This window comes from Triplophysa rosa, linkage group LG21, assembly GCF_024868665.1.
Source record: "Triplophysa rosa linkage group LG21, Trosa_1v2, whole genome shotgun sequence".
Lineage (NCBI taxonomy): Eukaryota > Metazoa > Chordata > Actinopteri > Cypriniformes > Nemacheilidae > Triplophysa > Triplophysa rosa.
The window spans coordinates 3,464,885-3,486,535 of NC_079910.1; the positions used below are offsets into that span (position 1 = coordinate 3,464,885).

The 21,651-nt window shown below is 35.7% G+C and overlaps 1 protein-coding gene across 1 annotated transcript in view; it reads left to right on the forward strand.

Moving 5' to 3' along the window:
- The window catches only part of ghrhrl (growth hormone releasing hormone receptor, like), a 27,117-nt gene extending 5,548 nt beyond the window's left edge, over positions 1 to 21,569 (forward strand). Inside the window, exons 3-14 of the mRNA XM_057319743.1 lie at positions 5,074 to 5,179; positions 6,466 to 6,573; positions 8,284 to 8,375; positions 9,179 to 9,276; positions 9,578 to 9,710; positions 9,969 to 10,122; positions 12,406 to 12,466; positions 13,747 to 13,816; positions 14,747 to 14,838; positions 18,180 to 18,309; positions 19,622 to 19,663; positions 20,222 to 21,569. Of these exons, the coding sequence (XP_057175726.1) occupies positions 5,074 to 5,179; positions 6,466 to 6,573; positions 8,284 to 8,375; positions 9,179 to 9,276; positions 9,578 to 9,710; positions 9,969 to 10,122; positions 12,406 to 12,466; positions 13,747 to 13,816; positions 14,747 to 14,838; positions 18,180 to 18,309; positions 19,622 to 19,663; positions 20,222 to 20,323 (1,188 nt within the window). The 3' untranslated portion in view covers positions 20,324 to 21,569. The remainder of the gene's footprint in view (positions 1 to 5,073; positions 5,180 to 6,465; positions 6,574 to 8,283; positions 8,376 to 9,178; positions 9,277 to 9,577; positions 9,711 to 9,968; positions 10,123 to 12,405; positions 12,467 to 13,746; positions 13,817 to 14,746; positions 14,839 to 18,179; positions 18,310 to 19,621; positions 19,664 to 20,221) is intronic.
- Positions 21,570 to 21,651: the final 82 nt, after the last annotated feature.

Sequence of the window (21,651 nt, forward strand, 5' to 3'; positions counted from 1 at the left end):
GATGTCTGGGAGAAATGATTATCATCTGTGTTTTTTCCTTGTTGGAAGGGACAGTGATACAATAACTGAATTTAACAAATGTACTGTACCATTTGAAAATAATCCTTAAGAAATGGTTTTTATTTTAGGGTGAAAAGTTATCCAGAAAAGTTTTGTGAGAATCATGTTGACTTTGACCTTTCATAAGCATCACATTCACCTGCTGTTTACAACACCTTTTCAATTCTATTAGGAGAATTGTGAGAAAAACTCATGTGAGGTCTCACCTGTGAACATGTGCTTTGATTTATTTGCTGATTCAACCAATAAACCTCTGAGCGTCTCTATATGAAACAGAACTGTTTATGTACTCGAAAAATGCTGTACAATATATACAAACCCAATTGTTGGTTTAACTTCACCTAGAAAATGTCAATATTAATAATTGACCCAACCATGGACAAAAAAACGTTAGAGTTTTAGGACATAATTATGATCAGAAACATGCTGACAACTGTCAAAATATCTAAACATATTACAGAAGTATACGTCTGTGAATAATTTGTTGTCATGATGTTTGTGTGTAAATCTTGGATCTCTCTTGCAATGTAAAGAAATTGTTTGGCCTGCCAAGAATACCCATTTTTCATGATTTAAAGTTTATTCACGTCTGTAGCCAAAAAATACTGTAAAGCCTGTTAAAATCTCAAATGTTAATCACAGTATAAGCAATAGTGACAGACTTCTCTAAAACTTTTTTTTTTATAACTGGCATCTATTAAATCCATCTTTCTTTGAAACACAACAGAGAAGCTATTTAACAGTTACTTATTATCTAACCTCACAGAAATAATGTGCTGCTTTTTCAGTCAATGACATTTGAATAGTTTTGAAGACAGTGAAATTGTTCAGTCCTGACGAGCACTGAATCGAGATCCATAACTTTCATGAATTCATTTGGATTCTGTTTATGTTTTGTCATGTTTTGTAACGCGCTGACGTGTGAAATCAGGTCTGTTGGAGCCATTTGCATTCCTCTGATAGATAATATCAGTCATCAGCGTGCCATGCGCTGGCTCATGTTATACTGATTTATATGTGGAGCCGGGGGGAAACTGGCAATACAATTCTGGTTATCATGTTGCTGCAGATGTAGAGTTTATATTGGTCTGTTTCTCATTCTGTATATCACTAACTGTCCAATAGATGTTTGAGAATCTGTTAAAAGGAACCTTGGGTATAGAGAGATGTGTGGCTTAATATATTAACAATGGCATAGAATTTATAAATGTGAAATTAAAAATCAGTGTAACTGTCACAGTATTCATAAACTTTGAAAAAGAAATTTACTCGGAGGCTGCCCTTTTTTGCGTCAAAATCTGTGACGTCAAATGGTTGCAACATAAACCAGTTCTCTGAACGCTACAGCGAAGCACACACATTTTCCATATATAACAGTACAATATGAGACGTCAAACATAGGATCAGATATATAAATACACAGGGACAGTAGGTGGCGGTATGTCCTCTTGACATAAGCCAGCCTGCCTGCCATAAAAGAAGAATGCCTTCAGTAAGCTGTTCAAGGTAAACGTGCATTAAATCATAGTTTTAAACGACCGTCTTTAAGACAGTTAAGACTATTTAAGACATCATCATCCACTATTATCGTATACTTTATACATTATGAGAATATAGTGATAAACACAATAATAATGCTTGTGGTTTGGTTATTTATTCTGTATTAGAGCACATTTGATAGCCCTCATAAGCTAATGACCGAGAGAGAGAAGACAATAGGCTACTGATATAAATCAACATCAAAAAGTCCAAATCTGGATCAAATGCATTTTATAACGGCTAAAAACATTGTGTATTTACCAAATTCGCAATGATTATGGTTATTATGTTTGTATTGTTTCTGACCAACAATATTAAAATGTATGAAAATACACCAGATAGCATCTTTATTTTCTTTCTTTATTATTTTAGCATTATTTATATGTATATTTTTATCCTAAAGTACCTGAAGAACTGTTAGTGTGTCTGAGTTCAGTTTGGCTGCCTGTGCGTGCAACCATTTAACGTCATGGAAAAGAACATGGCGGCCTCCTTAGGTTAAAATGAGTATTACATTTAGTTTTTTTTTAAAGAAATTCAAATAGTTGATGTGTTTCTAACAACAAATGCTAGTAGTGTAAGGCTATTACAACGAATTAAGCCATACATCTCTTTATACCCTGGGCTCCTTTTAAAGGGACAGTTCGCCAAAAAATGAAGAAGATTGCGTCATTTATTTACTCTTATCATTTTGAACACAAATATTTAGAAGATTGTTGATCACCAAACAACATTGAGCCCCATTGACTTCCATTATGAACACAAAAAGACAGGAGACGGGCTTGGAACGACATGAGGGTGAATAAATGATGAAAGAATTTTCATTTTTGCATGAATTATCCCTTTAATGTTTATTCTTTAAACCGTCTCTGATCAGATTTGCCTGGAAATTGTGTTTCACATAATCTGTCTCCTCTGAGTCAGGTCTGAATCGTTTTGGAATCATGAGAGCTCTTCTCTGTTTTTCATCACGGGTCGAAGTATCAGATTTATTAGCCCAGCTATGGTTTGATCCACGAGGGTAGACTCTCAGAAACTAGTTTCAGATTTTTCATCCTGACTGTCGGTGCTTTAGTTCAAAGCAGGAATGAATGAACCTGTCGTGGAACAACCATTCTGTAAAGCTTCATCTGAAGAAGACCTTTCAGGGTCTTCTGGATGCTTCAGTTTTTAATCTTCTACATCATTTCTCCAGTTCTGTTCTCAAACCTTAATTTATGTTTTTGTTTTTCTTCATCGAAAATGCCCTGAGATGATAAATGTGCTCACTAAAGAACCGGTTATATGAGATGTTTGAAGTGACAGAGAGACCGGTCTTATCTTTAGATTAGATCAAGTCCATGTGTTTTATAGCACAAGCTGTTAGCTTTATAGAATGAGCTGTGATGATGAGCTGGATATTGTAAATATCTTTGTATACGTAAATATGTTTTTTTTTTTAAATGTCTTTTTTGTTCTGTTACATTTTAAATACTTTAGCATTGTTATTATTTTTGTCTCAGTCAGTAGGGATCTGGTATTTAAATACTTTGCATGTAAAATGTGTGTTTAGCATTTTGTCTTTTTTATTAATGTCACTGTCTGTTCTAAAAGGTTCAATTTGAGTAATTTTTTAAAAATATGAATCAATATGCATGTTCCCATTTTTAACCTGTTCTTTGTTATAAAGAATTTGATCAATTAAAGCAACAATTTTCGAGTTTTTAAGATTGAAATATCATGCTTTCCCATAATAGATCTCGGTAATAACTCAATTATTTCTCATAGACATTGATGAGATTTAATGGGGAGAAAATGGAAAGTTTTGCTTAACTCTCATCTCATATATTTCTCCTTAGGACAATTTCATGTGCTGGAACATATCTAAGTAATGTTTGCTATTTATGATTTATGATTTGACTGGGATCAAAATATTTTTTAACAATGTAGTGCAGAGCTGCTTGATTAAAATGGCATACAAAATCTACTAATAATCTTTGTCACAATAACACGTAGTCTTTGATTGGAGACAATCAGACCTGTGATTACGCAGGCATACATATTTTTACACATAAGAATGGATACCTTTTATCCATGGATAACTGTATGTATGTACATAGTGGCAAAATCTCACATCCTGAGGTGACCTCAGTAATGCTTCTTCTATTGAAACGGTCAAAGATGAAATTCTGTGCTTTTTCTTCAAATAATGCATTCTTCCCAGTGTGCCTTGGAATAATAGAGATCTCTCTTGTGTGTCAATTTTCATCATTTACATTAACATTTACTATCCTATACATTTGTTTCTAAGTATGTGCAATCCCCTGGGATCGAACCCACGACCTTGGCGTTGTTAGCGCCATGCTCGAACCACTGAGCTACAGGAAAGCTCGATGTTTTGCAATAGAGCACCGTGACTCACAGTATCAATCGTAAATCGTAAAGGAGCAGTCACTCGTTTCTGTAATGGCATTAGCATTCCAATCTCCATCTATTGTGGCGTGCAGATAAACAGAGGCTGGAGAAGAGTCTGAAAATGGGTCAGGATGCCGTGCCCTTCATTTACTCCAATTTTCCAACACTCAAAAAAATTGCTCTTTGGTTTAACATGAGTCAATCATGGAAAGTGGTTCCATATGTGTGTATCAAGTTTCCTTAACATGAAATTGACAGGTACACTCTGCTCAGATGCTTCATGTAGATAGAACATGAATGAATCAAGTAAATCTAACAAGATTTATACATGTCAGAACAACTTGATTAAATCACTTTTGATTAACTTCTACCTAATAGCAACAAGTGTTTTTCTAAACATTAAACAATGTACAATGACGTGAGGTCAAGCAAGAGCTAAGATCAGAAACAAAACTGATCATGGCATTAACTTAACCAGTATAATGCTTTCAGATTATAAAAACAATTGTAATGTTTTAAATGTTCTCAGGCTAAGCAAATACTGATCAGCACATGGTATCCTCCTAAAACCACCATACAGACACAAGAGAATACTGAACATGAATAAGTCTCATCCTTATTTCATCTTCATTAAAAAGCATAAAATAACACTTTATTTTGACCTTTTCACTCATTATTCAGTCAAATGCAACGCAAGCTGGGAACTGCAGATGTGACAACGTTTTTAAATAAATCGTGTTGAATCAACGTGTTTAAATTAAGTAAATTGAACATGAAACAAAAAGATTTTTTTAGCGTTTTAGCTACTTGATTGAAACATGTTCTGTTAAAATGAAAACATTGAGTTAAGCAAAAAAGTTCATTTCAAGTCAGTTTAACATGATGCAATCGTTTTTGAGTGTGAATTCTCATAAATGGCATAACATTCAAATTAATTGTTTAAGTAAAGTGAACAGCATTAAAAAAAACATTTTTTTTCAGAGAAGAGCACAAAGACGTGCCGTTTGTGTTTGTTGTGTAAAGGAAACTGCATTAACACTTGAATTCATTTTTTCCCTCTCTCAATCTCTCTCGATGCAGGTTTTGTCCAGTTTGCATCCAGAGTGTGAATATATTTTCCAGCTGGCCAGAGATGAGCAGCGGTGTCTCAGCGAGATCACAGAACACGGAAACCTCAGCGGTTCAGGTGTGGAAAAAAACAGATTTCCCCATAACTAAGAATATTTAATGTCTCAAATGTTTCTCTTTAAATGCATATATGATTCGGTTGAATTCTCAGATTTGACAATATCTTAAACTATGCTTAGATTTGCCAAGATACCAAAGTCGGATATCAAACATTTCCCTGGAATTTTGCATTACTTTGCAAGCTATGCACATTTATTTTATGCTGCAGCTCTGTAGGGCATCAATTGTTTCATTTGTTTCTGTTTTTATATTACAAAAGACCAGGAGAAACATCTGAAGTTGATCCTTAAAATGAGCTGTTAAATTCACATTTTACCAAAATAACCATAATTTATATGTTTCCTGAGCAATGAAAGATCAACACAGTTTCCTCTGAGAAGCTTTTGATGATGGTGGTTTAAAGGTGTTGTGTGTAATTTTTTGTAGGATCTATTGACAGCAATGCAATATAACATATACAGTATATGTCTTCAGATGTGTATAAAGACCTTACATAATGAAGCGTTGTGTTTTTATTACTTTAGAATGAGCTATTTCTATCGACATACACCACCGGTCCTCTTGAATGGAATTGGTCGTGTTGTTTCTACAGCCGCCCCAAATAGACAAACTGCTCTACAGAGGGTGTTTCGAAAATATGTTATCTCCTTTGGCAGAGAAGCGAAATTGTGACAAAATCATAGTCCTGTGTCAGCCACCATAGGGGTTCGAAAGTAAGCCGTTGGTTGCAATTCGCAACCTCACCACTAGATGCCGCTAAATTTCAGTCCACTGGACCTTTAGGGTTGTCAATCAATAACATGACATTATGTATTATCAAGATATGCTTTATTTTTTCATTGTTACATTTCTTTATCAGTTTCGTGTGTTCTCTATGAATCAAACCTATAACTTTTTCGCTGCTAGCACAACGTTAAACGTTTAAAACAAGTCAGAAACCCCTGAGACGTTATTTAAATTAAATCACATTTGCATATAGTCTTTGTCACGAGCTGTCAGTGGTTCCTGTCATTATGTTGTAGAAGAACCAGATTCATAGACTCATTGTGATTCAGTGTCTCGTGTTCTGCGCTCCCCAGCGGTCCACAAGAGCAGCCGTGTTCAGCAGAGGCTTTGAAGGTGAATCAAATGCACTTGTGTAGATCCAGAGCAGCAAACTGGACCATAACAGAGACATTTTAGTTGTTATGTTCCACAAAAGGCCTTTTAGATACATGTTTTTTGCTTGCTTCCTGAGTGCATTTCGCGTGCTTAATGTTTCCTGCGTGTGGTTTGTTTGTGAAGGTTGTCTGCCTGCATGGGATTCTGTTCTGTGCTGGCCCAGAGCTGCATTGGGGGACACGATCTACTTGCCCTGTCCACCTGTATTCTCTTTATTCAAGAACAACACAGGTATCACACACAATTCTAACAGAAGCAATGAAAAAAAAGATCTGCAAAAAAAATCAACTTATTACTTGGTAGTTTCGTCTTGCTTTGCAGTGTTTGGAGTACAAAAAAAAATTAAATTAGGTTTTTTTATTGAATTTAGGGTTACCTCTTTGTTAAGTTCTTAATTAAATCAAATATTAATTAAGTTGTATTTTGTTACTCCAATAGGCAGATATTTTTGCTTTCTAAGCATAAACTTACCTATTTTTTCTTTTTTCTTTCAGAAATCAAGATCATATTTTAATAATCTTAATTACTTTTCTTTGTCAAGTCAATGTATCTTGATTTATTTATTTATTTTAGTTATTTATATTAGGTCTTTTTTTGAGCCTTTAGCATCTGTCAGAAATATATTGAGAATGCATTTAAAAGTCCTATTTACATCTTACATTTATTCTGATTTACTGCAGCAAGCAGGATGCAGAACTATATTTCAATGTTAAAGAATTGTTTTAGAATTAAAATGAAATTAAAAGAAAATAGAAAAAAGAGATTAAAATATAGAAATAGAACTACACCGTGTCTACACTGGACGTGTGACTGGTGCGATGCGATGCGACACGACAAAAGACGTTAGAAACGCATTAGACCCTTTTATAATTTTACATTTAGTCTACACTGGATGCGGCGCGGTGCAGTGTAGATACGGTGTTAGAAAATAGAAATGCTGTTAGTGTGGTTCTTAATAAAACATTTATTTTTTGGTACACCATACCATATTAATGATCATTAAAGCTATTTTTTGTTGTGTACACGTAACATTTAAAGGTATAGTTCACCCAAAAATAATTTATTTAGTCTCATGCAGAAACCTGTATATAATGCTTTCCTCTGTGGAACACAAAAAGAGATATTTTGAGAAATGTCTCAGTGTCCATACAACTGAAGTCAATGGGGTTCAATGTTGTTTGGTTCCCAACGTTCTTCAGATATCTCCCTTTGTGTTTGTTTTGTTGTTTGGAATGACATAAGGGTGAGTAAATAATGACAGAAATTTCAATTTTGGGTGAACTATCACTTTAACAATTGTAATAAAGTTGTGAAACTAACTACATGATTAATATTATACAGTAATATGTTAAACCAAGGTCTTCGTTTTATTTTTACAAAATATAGGGTATATTTTTAGGAACGCTAAGGATTTTGTATTTATTGTATTTATGTCAGTTCTTTCACACACACACACTTTTCCACAGCCACTACAAACACAAATTTGTTTCATTCTGGAGCCTTTAACAGTAAACCTATTTACCTTGAAGATGGAATTTAAGTCCCAAGCCGTCAGTGTGCAAATGCTAAAATGCCCAGTCTCAATTTCAAGGTTTGTAAGATTCCTTAAAATGAGGCTGGTTTTCATTTTTGCCACTGCAATAATGTTTCAACAGAACAAACTAAATCCAGTCTAAACCCAGCCAACCAATGAAATGCCTACAATCTGAAACCGCTCAAAAAACATTTCCATATGCTGTTGTGACAAATCATTAGAGTCTGTGAGTCAGTGAAGAGTGAAACAGACGCACATTCTATGAGTCACAGCTTCATTTCTGAATCAATGTACCTCTCTCCTCCTGGAGAAGATACTGTAGAAGCGTCATGTGAACGTTAAACAAGCTTAAATGCATTTCTCAGAAAAAGTTAACGAATCATAAAAATGAATTGGGTTTTTTTTAGGTACGGTGAGTCGTAACTGCACTGCTGGAGGTTGGTCACAGCCCTTCCCTCTGTACCACGAGGCCTGTAGTGTTGAAGATGACATCACTGAGGTGACTGAAACATGTGATGTGATAATTATTTCCCATGCACTTATTTCTATTTTTATATAATGTTTCATAAATATTTATTGTCAAAACTACAATAAGGATGTATTTGTTAACATTAGTGAATGCATTATGTTACATAAACAAACAAAGAGCAATAGTGTCTTTTTAGTATTTATAGTATTTGTTAATGTTATTTCTCAATACAGTTCATGTTAGTGCATTAACTAATGTTAACAAATACATTTTTGTGTTTAAAAACGTATTAGTAAATGTTAAAATTAATATAAACAAAGATGTTAGTTTTTGTTTAATAATGCATTAACTAATGTTAAAGGTCCAGTGTATTAAATTTAGCAGCATCTAGTGGTGAGGTTGTGAATTGCAACCAACGGCTCACTCCACCCCTCCCTTTCGAAGCACTACTGTGGCTGACACAGAACTATGATGTCATCATGTTTCCGTAATCTTTTTATCGATTACGTATTTACAAAACGCGTTCTGTAGAGCAGTTTGTCCGTTTAGGGCTACTGTAGAAACAACATGATGAATTCCATGCAAGGGGACCTGTGGTGTATATAGATAGAAATAGCTCATTCTAAGGTAATAAAAACATAACGCATTATACGTTATGTATATTATATTGCATTTCTGTCAATAGATCCTCCACAAAATTACTCATTGGACCTTTAAATACTGTGCAACCTTTTTGTAAAGTGTAACCTGTTTCTAATAAAAATTTGTAGAAGTCATTCAGCCGTTTATTTCAATGTAAATGGATGCGGATGTTTGTTCATCGTGTTCCTCAGGACTCATACTTTGCCACAGTAAAGCTGATCTACACCATTGGTTATGGGACATCGCTGCTCTCGCTCTCTGTTGCCGTGGTAATACTGCTGCTCTTCAGGTAATGTGCGGTTCTTACTACACATCAGTATAATAATTCATCGCTCCGTCTCTCCACCGTACTTTCATTTGTCTAACATCAGTCTAACATCACATGATCTCTGTGAGAGTATCTCTCTCCGATCCGTGTTAACTGAATCCAAGAGGATCAAGAAGTCTCAATACGTTTTAGATTTACATTTCTAATGTTTTAATCTGAGACCCCACGACCTTTTGGAAAGCCAAATGGTTGGTGACTGAAGTATGAAGTGTTTAGCTTCTGTGTGTTTTCTGAACATTACAATGTTGTGTGTGTGATACAGAAGACTACACTGTGCACGAAACTACATCCACATGCAGCTCTTCTTGACCTTCATCTTGAAATCTGTGTCTGTATTTATAAAAGACGCTACGCTGTTTGCCAGTGACGACACAGACCACTGCACGCTTTCTACGGTGAGCTTACAAACGAGCTCGTTCTGGTTTTGCTGCTTTTGGGTACTGAGAGATTTAGCGCAGCTCTGCAGAAACTGCATGCAAGATGTTGTGGCATGCAGACTGCATTAGCACAGATTTATACAGTTTTCCTAGAAATTGAGTTTTTAATAATAATATTAACCTCCATAATTTTCCTGCTCTTTAATTTCTCCGTAAACTCGTTTCCGTTCTCTCCTGATTTTTCTCACCGTGCCTTGTGTGTGCCTCTCTTTGCAGGCAGCTTGTAAGGCGTCAGTGGTGTTTTGTCATTATTGCGTGATGTGTAATTTCTTCTGGCTGCTGGTTGAAGCTGTGTATCTGAATTCTCTGCTGGTCTCCACCTTCCTGCGCATGCGGCGATGCCTCTGGAGTTTCGCTCTGCTGGGTTGGGGTGAGACTCTTGATACCTTTCTGCCCCTGTGTCTTCCTCTCTCAACATGCTTTCTTCTTTTTCACTATACTTTTGGGTTATTAAAGCAACTGAAAAAATGAAAATGTATTTACGCAGTAAAGTGTCAAATATATGTAGGAGTATCTTCAAACATGGATTCTCTTAATCACTCTCTTTTACTCACCATCTCTTTCCATTTCATTCCACCAAGTTTCATACTGATGCAGTATTCTGTCATTTTACTGTCTTTTCCCTTAAAACATTTTGTGATGGAAATGACAGTGTGGAAATTACATTTGAAAGGTTCAGGGGCGGCCTCACCCATAAGGCAAAGGTAGGCGATCGCCTTGGGCCCCAAATTACCAGGGGCCTCCAAAAGGCAGGGGTGGACTTAACCAATAAGTCATGTTAGCAGCCACGTAGAGCCCAAAGGAATCATCAAAATAGTCAGATATCCCTGTTAACGTTTTAATATTATTACATCTGTACAAATGCACCCCCCCCATTATAGATTAGAGTAGACCAGTCCATTAGCACCGTATACTGTATGTGCGAGACGAGTCGACACTAGCTAGAGAAAACTAACGCAGCGGCAGAGTTAGCAGAGTTATTAGAGCTGCCCACAGCGACAGTGTCACTGTGTGGTCACATTTAAATGCATGAAAGGTCGTAAACCACAAAAAACACACGAAGTGATGGCACACTTAATAATCCCAGATCTAATTTTCCCCCATTTTTTTCATTTGGGAATTCATTGTTTCATTTTTGTTTAATTAGTGAGTGTCTGTGCATATTAAGCTTAGTTTTCCCCCGTCACTTTGACTGGGCGTAAAAAGTTGTGTGCTTTGAGGAGGAAGAAAAATAAGGGTCGCAGTAATGGCGCATAGTTGGGGCCCCCATACACAGAATTGCCTAGGGCCCCCAAATCACTAAATCCGCCACTGGAAAGGTTTTTGGAATAAAATGACAGACTCCTTTGTTTTATTGAGGCCACTTTCTACAGCAACATTTTATGTGTCCTAAATTTACAATTAAATAATAATTTCACATTTTATCCCACATTTTGTGCATTTTAGATTGATTGGAAAAGATGCAGCAGATAATGTATACCTGCATGTCTCATATTTTGCTTATACAGATTTGAGATATTTAGATGAATTTTCATATTTTTATATGGAAGTCTGCCGCTGAAACAAGAGTAAAACTTCACACAAACTAAAAAAAGTATTTGAACGTAAGAAAAATACATTTGGAAGGCATGGGAAAATTTCCAAGGCCGTTTGAATGATGCTCCAACAAACCAACCAAAAATCAATAGAAATATGATTGAAATCATCTTCTGAGGCACAAGTGCCTGTGGTTAATAAAGTCTGTATCATTTACAATGTTTAATAGATGTGGTATAATGAAAAGGACAGAGAATGGTGAGAAGGACATTTGTGCACGAACAATGAAATTTTGCTTCTTTTTAACCATTAGGATACAAAAAAAGCAGAAATATTTAACAATGATGCAAAGAAATCTAAATAAGCCATAATACTATAAACATACTATTATAAAAAAGCACTGTTACGTTAACGTTAACAAATAATCTTACTATATGGGTGTAAAATGTCACGCTGGATCATCTGGGGTTCTTAAATGGACAGTTCAACCAAAATTCATCATTTACTCACCCTGTAGAATTGTAGTAAAATACAAATAATTTTTTTTTTTTAAATAATCAGTCTATATTCTATATTAAGTTGACTCAACTATTTTTTCATGATCTATTGCTCAATTCTCATTTGTATTCTCTCTCTCTCTCTTTCTCTCTCCTCACCACTCTTATCCTGGGGGAGTGAGAAGTGTCAAAACAAGTCTAGTGATTGACAGCTCTATAATCGATATTAGCAGGCAATTGAAAAACAGATAAACAGACAATGCAGAAGCAGTTTAATGCTAAGTGTTTATATTTGAAAAAATATTTTTAAAAAAAATTCTCAGCTTTTTAAATCTAATCTGCAATTGTGAGTAGTCTAATTTCCATAAACGTTGGAAACTTCATTTGAAATGGATAGCCTATAAATGTTGGATTGAATAGACTTTATTTTTATATATCTGGGGTTTTCTTTAAACACTTTTTTTGTTTGACCTGAAACAATATTATCATAATCGTCATAAAAATAATAGCTTTTTGGCTTACAGCCTGTACTTTAAGTATATAGGTTGTTTACAATAAATCTCTTTCTTCATCTCATCTTCTGTGTTTTTTGTAATGAATCTCATCCTCTCTCCCTGCAGGTGTTCCATTAGTCTGCATTGTCCTTTGGATCTGCTCCAGACTGTTCTTTGAGGACACTGTGTAATTTTCTTTACTTTTTCCCATTAGTTTTCCCATTTCAGCGTTGAAAAAGCAAGACAAACTATTACTGTTGCGCATGGGTGAGGTTCTTACACAGCGCTTGTGATGAGATGCAAGTTCTGTGTGTCGTTTTGGCCTCCAAATCAAAACCGTTACAGAAAAAGCAGAAGTGTGTGCAGTAAGATATTTGGCCTTGAAACTGAAAACATGCTCTGAAAATCACTTTTATAAAGAAAATTATTTAATTTTATACATTAAATGAACTTTAATGATTCTTTACTATTGCAAGATGAATGCACGAAAAATTAAGAGACCATTTCAAAATTATTTTTTCTGAGTTTCTTGTTAAAAATTATAAAATGATCATTTTTTGTTTCAACTACTAACGATATTTCTCCCAAATTTCAAATAAAAATATTGTTTCTATTTGTATTCATTTGCAAAAAGAAAACTGAAGAAACAGGTGAAAATAACATTAAAAGATGCTCTGTATTTTTTTCAGGCCTCAAATATGGCAAAGAAAACAAGTTCATATTCACTTTTAAGCAATACAACTGTAATATTTCTACATGTATTTAGGAAAAGTTAAAAAATATTTTTGTGATTTTATTCACAGTTTTCATGTGTCTTGTCATGCTATCAGTTTTTCACATTGCTGTTGAATGAGTTTATGTCACTCCTGAGGGTTGATTTGATAGAAATTCAACAGACACTGGACTGGAATGACCACAATACGTCTAGAAATGCTAATTAAATTATAATTTGCGATGGTCTCTTAACCTTTTCCGTAAAAAACGTTTACCATAGATATTATGGTAAAATTACGGTTACTATAGTAAGACTATGGTACATTAGTGGTTACTGTAGTAAAAAACAATGGTAAATATTTGTATGGCCAAATCTCCACGAAGCAAAATGGTCCCATGACATGAGATCAGGTGATATTGATCATTTTATACCAGTAAACAGTTTGGCTGGTAAGCTATCACCAAGACCTGAAGTATAACCACATAGCAACAAGCTGAAAATCACTCAGACCATTTTAACAACTGGTTAGAAGAATCACGCTGAAAACACACTCGGCTTCAAAACCAACCTGACTCTGTAATTTAGAACAGTTAGTCCATCCTTGTAAATGGTTACATCATCCTAGAACGTCTGTTGCTGAAAACTGCACTCACCGTTGTCCTTAAAAAAACATTTTAATCGATTTACGTAAGCACAGAATTCATACAGATAATACAAATCCACTTGCTCTGATCTAGACTTTGGATTTTCAGATGCTGGGACATAAATGAAAATTCACCTTTTTGGTGGATCATCAAGGGTCCGATTACAGTATCCATTGGGGTAAGATAACATAAACCAACATATTCTCACTCCCGCTCGGTCAGCGCCTCTTGGCGTCGTTTTTCGACGAGCAGTGAACTGCGTTGCTGTTCGCTAAATGCTAAACGCGCAATTCTTAGCATTTCATAATTATTTGTGGTTTTAATATTTTGGAGCACCTAACCCCACCCTAAACCTAATCACTTCTCAACCCTAGAAAACACAACACGCGAATAAAATTACAGTCACGGGTATTTAGTGCACAAACTGACCAAAAGCAGTGTAAAAGTATTACAAACAACTCGTGTCGCAGACCTGTTGCACTGAAGCCGATAACTATGAAAACGCCCTGTTTGTAAATGTCGGCCAATTATTAAAAAAAAAAACCGGAATATTAGCTAGATACAGTCGATCACGGGAGCCAATACCGTTTCACGTTCAAAGCTAACGAAATGACGCAATCTGTCACGAGACACGGGAGAGCCTATGGCATCGAAGCTGACGTAACTCTTCTTCTGGCGCCATTTTTAACGTCTGTTGTTCAACGGATCTTAGATTTACGGCGGACGTCGGTGATCGCTTTTGGCATCTGTTCCTCGTACAAATCGATCGTTTCGCGTTGGTACCCTTTGAATATCTGTATTTTTTAACGACATTGTGACTGCTTGTATAAAATAAACTGTTACATTACTTGCTAAAACTGCCTGATAGCGTCATGTAAACGCAATTATCCTGGCCGTTAAACTTAAATCAAACCCCGACATATCATCATTGCAAATTATATACAATATACACGACGGTAAAATTCGCGATCCCTGATTGTCGAAAGTGAAAAAAAAACGTCAAAAAGTTAACCTAGCGTCGATATATGACGCGTCGGTTGCATAAACACATGGATGGATGAATGGCTTCTTACACAGTTTTGTAATCATTTATTTGATTCTGTTTCAGGTGAACTTTCTTCTCTTCATGAACATTATCAGGATTCTGGTCCAGAAACTGAATCCTCGTCTGATCCAGTTCAATAACTCGGCTCAGTACAGGTATTCAGATGTTATCTGAGGTGCCAGCTGTGAAGCACATCTACATCTAACACACAGCTGTTTTTTTAAGTAGTTTAGATATTGAAAATGTGCCTTTCTAGTCACATTCTGTGGCTGGCTACAGATTTTGCTTTCGTTGCATTGTGAAACAAATTCCAGTGTACTTAAAAATATAATTTACTCCTTTTCCAAAACAGTTTTCTAAACATCCTTGAAACAATATCTATTAACCTAAAAAGAAAAATCCATCACAATCTCACGTAAAAAACGTCACTATTTTACAATGTGGCTAATTTGGACCTATTTGTATGAATTTGTACGATCTCATTTGTACATTTGTAAGGTTTGATTTTGCGTCAGCGAGGATAGTTTTAGGGGTGGGGTTTGGGGTGTGGCTTCAGTATTGCGTTTTTCTAGTGATCATGCGTTTTTGTACGATTCACAACGTACAAGTTCATACGAATTAGCCACCTCGTAAAATAGTTACGAATTCCCGTGAGATCAGGTTGGAAAATCCTGTAAGATTTCATGTCTTGCCTTGGAAGGAATCACAAACAAAATGATATGAGGTATTGCACACAACAAGATAAAGGTGTCTGCCAGTTGGGTAAGAAAAATAATAATGAAAAAATAAAGACATACTTTTGCTTCTTAAGTAAATATATGTTGTTTTTAATTATGTTTAGATTTGTAAATTGTAAACTGGAAAACAAGACAAAGCTTGTTACAACAAATAAAAAACTAAACAAAATAGCAAATTAGTTTGTATTAAATAAATAAATTTAGGTGGTAGGTATCAGCTGGCTCGTATTTAAATTACATTTAATATTACTTAGTAATTCAATTAAAGTTGAATAAAACTGACTTTTCACCTTTCGACTGACAAACCGTGCACACTAAATCAAAGGAATCCGGCAGAATTTTATGCATATATCAAAAGCTGCATGATTCGTATTTTGGACATTTTTCTTTTTTTTATTTATAGGGAAACATCTGTAATGTGTAATAGTTATAAATTGTAGTTAATTATATTTATAAAGTTTTAAATGATTATAAATTACAGTTAAGGCAGGCATGTGAAATGCACAGAGAGTGAGTTCGAGCTACTGTACGTGGACAGTCACCACAGACGCATCATCTGAAAACAAACGTCACACGCTGAGAGGAAACAGAATTGCATTCTTGATGGAGATTGTTGTGCACTCTCTATTGTCACTATCAGAAGCCTTTAATAATTTTTAGCCACAGTGATGTATTAAAGATGTTGGTGATTACCTTAAGTGCTTTTGCTTTGTTCTTTCAGTCTCAGAAGTACTGTACATCCCCCCCTCTTTCTTACATCCAGATAGAACCACTGAGAAATGTATAACACCGATACTGGAAATAAGACGTTTTTATGTTTTAGTAATAATAAAAAGGGGGGGGGGGGGTTGATAATTGAATGAATTATTCTTGTGCTCTCACAGTTGAAGACATTTACAGTATATTACATGCAGGCTGGTACAGCTCATTCTGTTTGTGATGTGTCCTTGTGTTTGTTTGCGTGTTGAATGGTGGTATCAGGGTGAGGACTGTTTGTTTTTGCCAGAAATAAGGGCTCACAGCCTTTGTGTTATAAGCAACTCATGCATATGCAGATTCCACACAGGCCTGTCAAGAGCAGTTGCGCACATGAGAATCTGGCCTTTTTTGGAGTTTGTTTGAGGGTTTTGCATTAAACAGCATTTCACTGTGATGCTCAGCAGTGCTGTAGTAGAAATATCAGGAGACACACCTGCATGTGAGGTATACTAACTCATCCTTACAAAGGCATCTTAGTTTCATACTGACACATTCAGCACTAATTTGCCTATTAACCTCTCTCTCTCTCTCTCTCTCTCTCTCTCTCTCGCTCCTTTGTCTCTCTCTGTTGCTCGCTCTCTATCACTCTCTCACTTATTCTTTGTCTCTTCCTCTCTATTTCACTCTCTTTATATATCACTCTTTCTCTGTTGGTCACTGCTTTATTCTCTCTTTAACTCTATCACTTTCACGTCTCTATTGCTCGCTTTTTCTCCATCACTCGCTCTTTTTATTGTTCTTACTCTCTCTCTTTCTGGCTGTCTATCACTCGCTCTCTTTTTCTGTCGATCACTCTTTCTTAATTTTATTTTAATTTTTAATCCCTCACTCTCTCTATCGCTTTTCTTCGCTCCCTATCACTCTCTCTCTATCTCTCTCTCTTTTGGTCCCTATCACCCTTTCTCTCTCTTTCTATCGCTCTCCTTCGCGTCCTATTGCTCTCTCTCTCTCTCTCTCTCTCCATTACTTTCTCATTCCTCCTCTTGCTCACTGTTACCCCCCTATTACTTTCTTTCTCTATCGCTCTTTCTCTTTGCTCTATTGCTCTCTTTCTCTATGTCACTCTCTCTATATCACTCTTTTTCTATCACTGTCTCTCAATTTTTCTTTATTGATCACTTCCTACATTGCTCTTTTTCACACACACACTCTTCTCTCTCTCTCTCTCTCTCTCTCTCGCTCCTTTGTCTCTCTCTGTTGCTCGCTCTCTATCACTCTCTCACTTATTCTTTGTCTCGTCCTCCCTATTTCACTCTCTTTATATATCACTCTTTCTCTCTCTGTTGGTCACTGCTTTTTTCTCTCTCTCTTTAACTCTATCACTTTTTCTATATCACGTCTCTATTGCTCTCTCTCTCTCTCTCTCCATTACTTTCTCATTCCTCCTCTTGCTCACTGTTACCCCCCATTACTTTCTTTCTCTATCGCTCTTTCTCTTTGCTCTATTGCTCTCTTTCTCTATGTCACTCTCTCTATATCACTCTTTTTCTATCACTGTCTCTCAATTTTTCTTTATCGATCACTTCCTACATTGCTCTTTTTCACACACACACTCTTCTCTCTCTCTCTCTCTCTCTCTCTCTCTCTCTCTCTCTGACTTTCTGTATCGCTCTATCGCTCGCTCTCTTTTTATATGTTGATCATTCCCTATTTCTCTTTATCACTCTTTCTCAATTTTATATGAATTTTCAATCCCTCGCTCTTTCTATCACTCTCTCCCTCCCTCTCTCTCTCTCATTCCTCCTCTTGCCCTCTGTTGCTCCCCTGTTGCTTTTTATCAATTTCTTTATCACTCTCCCTCTCTTTCTCTCTTTTTTATCTATCGCTATTTTTCTCTCTATCACTCTCTCTTCTTCACTCTGTCATTCTGTTTACTGCTCTCTCTATCGCTTTCCCTCTCGCTCTATCAGTTTCAAGGTACTTTGAAATTGAAATTTCTTTGATATTGCAATTGAGATTGCAAAGTACCTTTGAAATTGAAAACTATCTCTTTTCCCCAGGCGACTGACCAAGTCCACCCTTCTGCTTATCCCTCTCTTCGGCACTCATTACATGGTGTTCAGTTTTCTCCCAGACTACTTCAACGTGAGCCTGCGGATTTGCGTCGAACTCTGTCTGGGCTCCTTCCAGGTTATCCAACCCTCTTATCAATACAAAGCCATTCAAAGCAATACACGAGCTTCTCAGTGCACAAACTCTGCGTGTGTGAATGAACGAAAGCAGACCACCTCTCCACTGTGCGCTCGATGAGGTTTGATCAAAACAACACGCACACCCACCAGAGCACATCTCACACTCACCTTTGATCTGTTAAGAGAGAAGATGGACGCTGGGGTTTTACAGACATTCATCTGTTAGTCACGGCGCTAATTGAGTTTCTTGAAGGGCCATTGCCTAATTTCAAACATTAATTCCATGCAGGTGTTTAAGAAAATATGAAAGAGAAAATCTGTTCCTTTTTACTCCCTGGATTATTTTAAGTCGTAATTGATGCCAATGGGTGATGTTTTCAGCTTTTAGCGCTAATTATTCTTTCAGTCTTCAGAAATTTCTCGAATAGCCAAATCAGTCTAAAATCGTTTAGTTTTAACTGTCATACTGAAATGAAATTATGAATATATTCAGTGAGTGCAATGAGTGGATTTAGTCTGTATTCACACATCGCCTGCCAAACATTCAGTACTTTAGCGCTGTTCCATTGATTTTCTATTTAATTATTCAATTTAATTATTGTGATTTCATGGACACTCCTAAAGGATTAGGATCGAGTGTGGCTGGCTGTGAACACACACACACACACACACACACACACACGCACACACACACCCCCACACACACTCACACACGCGCACACACGCACACACGCACGCGCGCACACACACGCACACACACGCACACACACACATTATAATGCATAAAAAAAGATTTTAGTTTTCTCAAAGCAATTCTCAACACTGAGATAACTGAACAGCAAAGACGGTATAGATATATAATAGAGATGCACCGATACTACATTTCTCCACCGATACTGATAACCGATTATTCATTCACAGATAGTATAGTGGTAACTCGCGTTAACTTTTGAAGATTAAATTAATATTTCCTAACTTTCTTAATGTTATTAATTCATATAATGACTTTAAATATTGAACATCAAACTGGTGATGTTTCTTAACGTTTTCTACATACAGAGCAGAAATTCATTGCATTTTTCTGTCTTCTTTTGATTGACAGGATGTATCGGCCCCGAGTGTCTGCTGTTTTTAAACTATCCTCCGATAGTGTGAAAAATTGCTTTTATCGGCCGATAGATTATTGGTCGATATATCGGTGCATCTCAAATTTATAATATTAAATTAATTTGAGATATTTTATCCTAAATAATCACGTTTTTACAGTTTACAGACACACTGACCTTCTTCTTTCTGTTGGTTTTCTTTAGGGACTTATTGTTGCAGTTCTCTACTGTTTTCTGAATCAGGAGGTGAGTGAGAACAAACATACAAGTGTATTGAGCATTTACTGCAAATCAGTTCAAAGCCACTTAAATGTCAGCCTGTGTGTTTTCGGTCTTTTTAAAAAGTTGTTAAATAGAAACAGTTAGATGTCTAAACAACATGTGTGCTCAAAACATGTCACGATTTAAAACCTCAACAAGCATTCTTCATTCATTTAATTAAGAAACAGATTTGAGGATTGATAAGAGATTTGCTCAAAGGACCGTAAACAATTAAAGATTGATAATAATAATTATGTATTATTTATTTCAAGCACATGGTGTGCACAACAACAAAATTGTGAAAACAAAGCTCACATTAAGTATTAAAGGTTATATACTGAGTTTAGGAATTTAATGAGTATACATTTTCATTTATTTAGCAGATGCTTTCATCCAAAGTGACTTATAAAAGAGAGACCAGGACTATGGTATAGGTTTATGATTCAATCCACAAACAAAATCCACTGTGATTTGGTTTGGCTTTTAAAAAAGTCTCCTGGGATTGTAAGTTTGTATATGTTTATGCGTGTTTGTGTTCATCAGGTACAGAATGAAATACGCTTGCGATGGATCCGTTATCAAGAGGAGAGTTACGCTGTGGTACCTGTTGGAGTCAAAGGAAGTCAAATGGACACTCCGTTTTAACATCACAAAAATCCGGAAACAGTGATGTCTAAAAGGGATTTGGATACATTTTAAGTGAACTTTTCAACTTTAGTGGATATCTTCTATAAAATCACATTGACACCAGGTAATATAGGTAAAATACCCATGAAAACGTTCTGATGCCCTTCAAATTCAGATCTCTAGTTATTTTTTAAGTACGTTATTTTGGGAAATGTTATTGGAGCTGAAATCTACCATTGAATGGGAGCAGATCTGAGGTGTTTGTAGACCGTTTTTATTGGCAGAATTTGCCATATGTACAGAAGAATTAAAAGATTGATAAAGTGAGATGTGATGAGACCGGGGCTAGTTGTCACAGTGAGAGCTGTTATAAGGACTCTATGTTTTATGTTTAGTTCAATTACAAGCTTTCTCTGGAGCTGTGGTTTTGCATCTTGTTTCAGACATAAAATGTAAAGCTTTTTAAAATGTGATATTTACCTGTGAGCTCAAATTCCAACCTCATTATACTGTATATATACACCAATAGCTGCTTGAATAAACATGTAACCAATGAAACCACACTTGTATGCCCTATCGGAAATCAATGTGTGCTTTATTGTAGTGAAGAAGTCTATATAGAAATTCTTTTTCAAAAGGCTGTAAAATTCAAAACACTTTGTAAACATACTGTACTGAATTATACTGTAATTTTGTTCAGCAGTAAATTTATCTGTTTATTTATTTCTTTGTTGGTTTAATTTGTTGTTTGATTGCAAATGTTTTGCTGTTATGTCTGTTCTTTGAGAATAATAGATACAATTACCAGAGCATATAACAGAGGAAAATAGTAGCCAATTTTCTGTTCTTTTATCTGTGTAATGGATATGTCCTATTGTAACTTTAATTATGCACTTAGGTGCCTTCTGCCTTAAGTCTTTTTCATAAATGATGTGCTTATGCTTTTCTATGGATGTTGGGTCAATGTTTGTATACACTTGGGCAGGCATGTGCCTAAGCTGGCGATGTGTGTACATGTAGCCTACCTGGTTTTTTTACGTTTGTAATGAGTTCAAGTGCTGACATTTTTCTTTAATGTCTGACGTGTTTCTTTCTTGATATCTACAATAGAAAAATTACAGGACCGACTACAAGAATAAAATGCTAAACACTGCATTAAACGCATTTCTTTCTAGAATAATATGTATAGCTTTTTAGGATATAATCTCATGAAATGAAAATGTTCACCCAGTAAATGTTTACTCACAGTTTTACAACAAAATACCCCCTCACATTTTTGTAATTTGCAGGAGCGTTGCGAATCGATTCAATGGAGTCGTTTAAAAGAATCGACTCAAAAGAACCCT